The sequence below is a fragment of the Nanorana parkeri genome, unplaced genomic scaffold (assembly GCF_000935625.1).
Source record: "Nanorana parkeri isolate BGI_ZX_2015 unplaced genomic scaffold, ASM93562v1 scaffold558, whole genome shotgun sequence".
Lineage (NCBI taxonomy): Eukaryota > Metazoa > Chordata > Amphibia > Anura > Dicroglossidae > Nanorana > Nanorana parkeri.
Genome location: NW_017306826.1, coordinates 455,445 through 463,541, shown reverse-complemented (window position 1 = coordinate 463,541; position 8,097 = coordinate 455,445). Strand labels below are relative to the sequence as shown.

At 40.3% G+C, this 8,097-nt stretch overlaps 1 protein-coding gene across 2 annotated transcripts in view; it reads left to right on the top strand.

The window, feature by feature from the left end:
* GLIS3 (GLIS family zinc finger 3) overlaps positions 1–8,097 on the top strand; it is a 303,011-nt gene that overhangs the window by 264,371 nt on the left and 30,543 nt on the right. For both annotated transcript variants that reach the window (XM_018562054.1, XM_018562053.1), the window contains one exon: positions 650–810. In XM_018562054.1, the coding sequence (XP_018417556.1) occupies positions 650–810 (161 nt within the window). The remainder of the gene's footprint in view (positions 1–649; positions 811–8,097) is intronic.

The window sequence follows — 8,097 nt, the reverse complement described above, 5'->3', positions numbered from 1 at the left end:
CCACGTGAGATCCACGCTTTATTTTGCTTTGTCTGTTTGTTGTGTATGTATTTCATTTAAATTTTGTTTTATTTTTTCGTACTGCCTGTCTGTAAAATGTGATTTGCTCATTTTACTTTTCTTGTGCTGTCTGTTTTGTCATATGTTTAACGAAACAATACAAATTTCTACCTGTGAAAAAAAAGAGAGTAGTTGGAGGTTACACATAATTATAGCTGAGGAGGAGTAGGTAAACTATGATACTTTCACTCTGGTTCGGGTAAATATATAGTGCTGGTGGCAGATTAAAGGACAACATGGCCGGAGAATGGTCCAGATAAGACTTTTTTTATCTTTGAATACTATACTGATTATAGGTATAGTATTAATACTGTACCATTACTCATGGTACCCACAGTGTTACCGCAATGTTTGCTTGCTGGAATAGTTAGGGTTCCAAATATCTTATATTAGGATTCTAAAATTGCAATTACATCTCTTTGGTAATTTTTTAACTAGATTTTCTGTGTTTCTTGTACTGTAATGTACTCCACATATATTTCAGTAGACACTGCTTGACAGTATAACATGTGGTGATAAGCAACAACTGGATTTGTAAATGCTGATTCTATACCTATATTGAGTAAATATTACATTGTTGTGTTTTTAGATTTTCACCTCATCATCTGAGCCCAAGGAGAATGAATGCTTCCTTAAATATGATGCAGAGGCGAACTCCACAGCCCCCTCAAGTGCAAACAGGGGCAAATTACTCAAAGACGTACCCAATAGTAAATGCTTCTGTGCAGCAAAATGGTCTTTATGTGCAAGGTGAGTAGTGATTTCAAACTTATTTGGGCCTTTCATTAACCTAAACATTAATAATTTTCTATCATAAATAATGCCAGGGGGAGTGGCTGCACATGGATGCTCTCTAGAAATCTGTCCAACATTCAATTATCAGGTAACATGAAGGTAAGGGCACAAGAGTATACAGACATATTTAGGATTGCTGGAAAATCTTTGCAAAAGATTTGGTAATTGTTTCCTTCTCACAGAAAAGAGATCAGTCCGTTGAGTGCATGCATTCAGTAAAATGTAATTTAATTAAAAACAGAATGTCAAGTACATTAGGTATCATTAAGATTGTTGCTGTGACGCTGACCATCTTTAGCTATTTTAAAGAACACTGCTGAGCACTATTTGCATTTAAACTAGAATATAATATAAGCTGTGCAATTTAGAACTCAAACAATGATGAGGTGTGTGGCCACCCCTCCTCTTATACATGTCAGAGTTGAGCATTTCTGAACCTAGAAAAATAACATTCTGCATTGCATAACCCAATAAGAGTTTTTAATCCAGTGGCTTTGTGTCAGTCATGAGGATGAAGTGATGGAAATAAACACAGACAGGGCATAGCTCTCGCTGACTCACCATGATCTTAAAGAAGAACTAGCACAGGAAAAAAAGATTGCATGAGATGCAGAAGGTTTGAATGTTTAGATGACAGATCTGTCTGAGAATGGGCAATCTTGGCCTTCCTAATTAGTCTAGGACAGGCTGAGAATTCCTCTGAAGGTTAGTAAATACTACTGCAGAGCAGCCTTTCTCAACCAGGGTGCCAGGCTTTCTCAGGAGTGTCTATATGTTTTCACAGTGTCATGCCTTTCTATAGTGCAGGCACAATGGCCACCAGCACCAGGACATTTATTACACTAATCCAGGGAGTTTGAGATCCATTCAGAAAAGAATGGAAGTTCCCTCCATCCAGCCTTGCTTAGCCTCCCACACTCTACCATGCTGCCACAGCTGTGGCTTAATAGTAGGACTCTTTTGGGAGGACTGTGAAGGGGACTCTTAGGCCTGGTTCACACTGAGCATTTTGTAGCACTTTTCTGCCCTACAAACGCTCAAAAAATATGCCCCAAAAAATCAATTAATTTCTATGGCCCTGTTCACATCTGAGCATTTTATCGCAATAAGCAAAATGCTTGTAGCTGGAAAAAGTACAAGAGTTTTTTTTTTTGGCATATCCCAGTTCGTTTTGGCCCCATAGACTCAATTGGAAATGCTTGAAAACGTGCGTATGCTTTATTTTTGCGCGTTACTTGTGTTTTATGCGGGTTTGCTCATTGAAGTCAATTAGCTATAATCTGCTCATAAAAACGCGCAATTTGATTTATACGCATAATACATGCACAAAAACTTGTGATGTAAAAAGGAACTCTGATGTAAAAATGGGGGCATCTGATGTGAAAGGAGGGAGCTCCTAGTGTGACAGAGGGTGACTCTAATGTGATAGGAGGGGGCTCCTAATGTGGAGGGGAGCTCCTGATGTGGAGGGGAGCTCCTGGTGTAAAGAGGGACTCTGATTTAATAGGGGGATTCTGATGTGAAAGGGGGTTTCAGATGTGAAGGGGGAACCCCACTTTTTTTTGTATGGAGTCCCCTCTTAAAATGCATACCAAACTCGTATCTCAGGTAGGGGACTGGTATGGATTTTGGAGGGACCACACTCTGTTTTCTAAATTTTTACTATTGAATTGTGCTGTGACTGAAAACAAAGTTGAGAAACGCTGTTGTAGAGTAGTGGTGATGTACCTGGTACCTTTTTTTTCCAACCCTGACATACTGTATGTTGATTTGCACATATTAGAGAAGGTTGTTTATATTAACTTCTCTACATTCATTATATGCAGAGATTAGATTTTTTATGGAGAAGTCTTCAAGGTTGTGTCTGCTGTGTGTTTTAACTCACGAGAGAGCTGTCTTTCCGAATTTGCTAAATGCACAGCTGTGATGACAAACTAACACCCGCTGCACATATAAAATATGTCCCTTGTGCTAGCCATGGGAAATTGTGCTGTTGTGTTAAAAAGAAAAACAGTCCTGTCAAGCTGTGTGTTCCGGTGCCGAAGACATACAACATACAGAGTACATTGATGGATACAGGCTCTAAACCTATTATCACAACATTTTTCTTACTGTTAAGCTACGTAACATATAAAGTAACTACTGTAATCTGTAAATTACAGTAGTTACTTTACTGCTCAGTTCTTATGCATAAATATAGAAGATTGTCAGTGTATGAGAGCTGACTGGTCATAGCATTGGAGGATTGATTGTAGCCACCCAGGGACTGGAAGTGGGTTATTTGCAGGATTACCAGGTTAAAAGTTAGGGGGAAAAAACCTAGAAAATAAAACTAATGCAGCCATTACATCTAAGGACTGGTAAACTGCAATATATTACATTTTTGGGTTTGGGTTTGGATATATTGTAAACCATCTGGAACTTATACAAAGCTATGTGGAGTGATGCTTTTTAACGAATAATAAAAATATGAATATTTAGTAAAGCAGACAAAATGACTCAGATGACATAAAGGTAGTCTGGTTTTTAAAGCTGTTCATCTGTGGTGTATGGATGTTGCAAAGTCTGAGCGACAGTGGTGTGAAAATAAATTACTGCTGGCTTTTCCCCATAGATGTGGCAGCAACGTGTGTTTTTGTTTGTACAAGACTTCTTCTGCAGAGCAACACTGTTACTCTCATGACAATGTTTTGCTAAGGTCAAAAATCCCACTTAGTGATGATTTGTTAGCTCTGCTGCAGAGTAAATCCCCTCATATATAATATCTTGTATAGTTTACCCATTCTGTGCCAAGCTAGGAAAATAAAAGATTGTTTTTAACATTTAAATGCATGCTTATGAGACTGAAAAAGAGCATTTAAATATGTGTGGATTTGAAGCCAGAGCATTTTAATATATGCCTGCTTATAACACAAGCTGTTTGCAGTATGGAGCATTGGCATGTGTCATCGGAGTGCATTTCTATGACAGAGTTTGCAGCCCTTTTCATTTAATGTTAGAAAGGAAAGAGTTAAACTTTTCCACACATGCAACTTGTATTCCTATGAGAATGAGGCACAATTAGAGGCAGGACCCTTTTAATAATGGATGCTAATAATTCACTTACAAGACCTAAACCATTTGTCTTCCATGGCTGTTTTTTCCCTAGAATATGAATTTCTTGTGCATATGCTACAACCTTGTCCTAGATTATTAAGTGATGAATAAAGAACAGTATGTCATCATCAGTCATTTCTTCTCCCTCATACAACATGTGAATTTACTAATGACTGTAGAAAATAAAATGTCAGGGCTGATTTCCGTATCAATTTAATTAATGTGCTGGCTTTTTAAAGGACAACTATGGTTGACATTTCCCCCCAAAATCATACAGTTTAATCTTAGTTCTAAAATATAATTAGCTCCCTGATTGGAATTCTTACTGCCCTCTGTTGCTATTGGATGCACCAACAGTTTGCCAATGTGCTGGGAGGAAAATTAAAATTAGTAGGTGTAAACTTCTAAATTCTTTAATGTGGATACTTGTTCATGTTATAAATCAGAAGACAAACACAATACCACCTTTCCAAGTTCTATTGCTGATGTTTGCTAGCTACTGTATATAACACCTATATTTTTATGGAAATAATGTGCAGGTGGGAAATATAAGCATTTGCTCTTTTTTCTAATGTTTATTCATGTAGGTTTGGGGATATTTTTAAAGGGTGATATTAAAATGGAAATGAACTCATAACGTGAAGATTTGCTATATTATAGGGAAAATTAAGATATGTTAATGTTGCTTAAGCAGTATCCTGAAACTATTGCCTTTGTCTTAAAAGCCTCCTGAAATGTGAGTCTGCATAGGCACTCTTATGCATACAGCCTCATAACTGTATATCTGCTGTGTGAGATCTAAGGCACTGATCCCTCTGACTGTTGAGACTTGGAGTGATATTTGGTGAAGTCATTGCTGAGCTGCTCTTGCTGTTCTTCTTGCTAGAGGCTCTCACATGAGGAAGCAAAGCTCTGCCTCTCTCAAAATTTCAGCCTCTGCACAGAAATACAGCACAGAATAAGGTATGGTAATTCATTAATGGGGAAAGGTCCAGTTGTGAAGACCACAGGAACCAATGGTCACTAGACTATTGCCTATTGCCTGCATTTTGTGAGCACTGCTTCCAGGGTTCAGTTATCTCTCATCCGATTCCAGCTAAACTTCACCTCCATGCTGGCAAACTGCACACATTTTGTATGAGGCCACTAAAGGAAGTTGGTTTATTAAAGAGGACAAGGTCACAGTGATGTTCTACGGTGTGATACGTGATAGTGTTTCGCACCCTCATCAGCAAGTTAACCTGTTAGCACTACCATGGTAGCCAGCAAGCAGTATAGAGAAACACAGAATTAAAGTTGGTGCAATAGTGGTGCCTGAAGCCAGATGACCCAGATGTCATGACTCTCCAGGAACCACAGTTTTATATGTTTTGGACTTGCTTTCATATTGGTGTGCTATGAAAAGGGTTACTCCTTTACTTACAGGGTTATTCACAGAAGGGTGAAGAGGTTGGAGAAGGCAGGAGAAGTGAACAATCTAGGACAACATAGCTGAACTGGAAAGTGAGCTGAACTGGGGAATGTTTCCAAATCAGATATGTTGCCCTAGATTGTTCACTTCCCCAGCCTTCTCCAAACTCTTCACCCTTTTGTGAATAACCGTGTTGGACACTCCCATGGGCTTTACTGTTCCTGCAACTCCTGAGGTTAGCCTTGTGGGTATTCCTAATGACTTTCTTCCTCCCTTACATAAGCATAGTATACCTAGATTTTTTTTCCAGGCCAGGAAAACCATTTTACTTCACTGAAAGGCTCCTATACCCAGTTTTGCAGGTGTTCTGCCAAATCAATTATTTACACTGGAAGAGCATTCCCCAAAAACACTGAGGGGTCTGTTCACAAAGCTGCCGTAGGCAGCCAAGTGAATAACCGACCCGAAGTGAAGTGACCCGAACGCTGTTCGGCTATTCATATCAGCCGTACACCAACTAAAATCAGCCATATATAGGCTTTCTGCGGCTGGGTTTGGGTCGGCCGAACATGCACCCGAAGTGCAGCCGAACATGCACCCGAAGTGCAGAAGGAGTTCGACTCAGCCGATCCAACATCTGGATCGGCTGAGACGAACTTTCGGCAGGCTACTCGCTTTATTCTGACGGCAGCCAACGGCTCCGATGTCAGAAGAAAAAAAAAAGACAACAGAGCAGGGAAAGGTTTACTCTGCTCGATCGAGCAGAGTAAAACTTTCTGGGAGAAAGTGTTTCGCTCCTGAGCGTCAGGGAGAGTTGGGCTGTCTGGAGATCAGCATCCCTGGTTTTCCTGGTAACCAGGGACGCTGATCTGTCTGTGCAAGTGGCCGGAGCCAGCCGTGAGATGATGGCTGGCTCCGGCCAGCAGTCAGTAGCAGGCTGTTCGGCCAGCTTCGGCTTTCACCTCGGCCTGGTCGAGCCGATGGATATTCCTTCAGCTCGACTGAGCCCCTCGGCCAACTTCGGGAGCTGTACAGGCTATAGTGAATAGCCCGTACAGCAGCCCTTCGGTTCTAATGAACCAAAGGGGTCCTGGGGTCGAAGCTAGCCGAAGGATCAGCCGAAGCAAGGGCTAGGTCCTTCGGCAGCTTTGTGAATAGACCCCTTATTTTTCAATTGTCAATGTGTCCAGCAAGAGTTGAAAATTACGGTCACATAGATAAATATTGCCCCTAATACATGTGTTAAACCTTTGTGAACTTATTGCCACATATCTTCTCACCAATGCCTGATCATAAAATGATTTCCTGTGCGCTCATAGTATGCATTACCAGTTAGTCAAATATGTGTGGCATGTGAGTTGATGCTATAATTCATAAGACACAAAGTATTTTTTTTTCTTTCGATTAGATTCATTTCTTATGTAAACATTATTAAAAATGTATCTTTTTGCTGAGATTGAGTAAACACACACACAAATACAAAAGTATGTTAGCTACATGCTATAAATCGAGCTATCTTTCACAAAATTTTCCCAGCCTCATCTTGATGAAAGCTTCCATTGCTAGCAGATGTATGTCAGCTTCAAGAAACAACACATGTTAAATAGACAAATGATATATTGTCATGAGTGTTGTTGATACATCCTGAGATCTAGATAAGTTGGGCCCTCTATAAGGTAGTTTACCTTAAATTTAAAAGAGGAAAAAACTCCTTGCAGTGCATGTCTGCGTGCCACCATCATCAGTGCATCAATGCTTTACAAAGGAAGGCATCACATTTATTCAAAGTGCTAAATACTCTCATTATAGCATCTTGTCCAAGGTCAGCTGTAATTGAGGTATCATTTTACACATGATTAGATGAGGATATTGCATCATCTATTAGCACTGTATAGTTGAAAAGTATTGCAATACAAACTGTGTTAATGGAGAGCACAAAAACATTAACTGTTACTGTTTGTTATTAAAGAAGGTTTTTACTAAAATATTCACTTAAAGAACTCCAGGCAATTGAAAAATTAACCCTTGCAATGGGACTACACCCTCACTGCAACGGTTAGCTGCTTGTTTTGGTCTAAGGGCTAAAATAAAGAAGATATACTCACTTTGTCCACGGTCCTGCGGCAGTGACCACTTACCTACCTCTCTCCCCCTCCACTCAGGGACTGGTCTAGCAGCCAGGCAGGACAGAGGATGAGGTAAGTAAATTTTTTTATTTTAGCCCCTAGACTAAAACGAGCAGTTAACCTGTGCAGTGTAGTGGTAGCCCCTCTGCAAGACTTAATGCAAGACTTAGGGGGTTCTTCACAAAGCTGCCGAAGGCAGCTAGGTTAATAACCCAGCCGTTCGGCTATTCACTACGGCTCAGTACGGCTGATTTCAGCTGCATTTCGGTCACCCAAACCTGCTCTGCATGTTCGGCTGAGCCGAAGTGCAGAAGGACTTCGACCAAAGCTCCAGCAGCTCACTCACTACTGTTCGCCACTATTCACATAGGGGCCGAACGGCAGCGAGTGAATAGCACAATGGCATTCTGAATAGGAATAGCATTCTGCTCGGCTATTCTGCTCGGTACCTCCGAAAAAAAAAAAAAAATTATAAAGATATAATTAAAAAATAAATAAAGATTAAAAAAATAAAAATAAAAAACAATTGGGCGGAGCTAGCAGTGACAGCTAGATCCGCCGAACTGTTTCCTATTGGCCGGGACCTGCCAGAGGCTTCTAGCAGGTCCC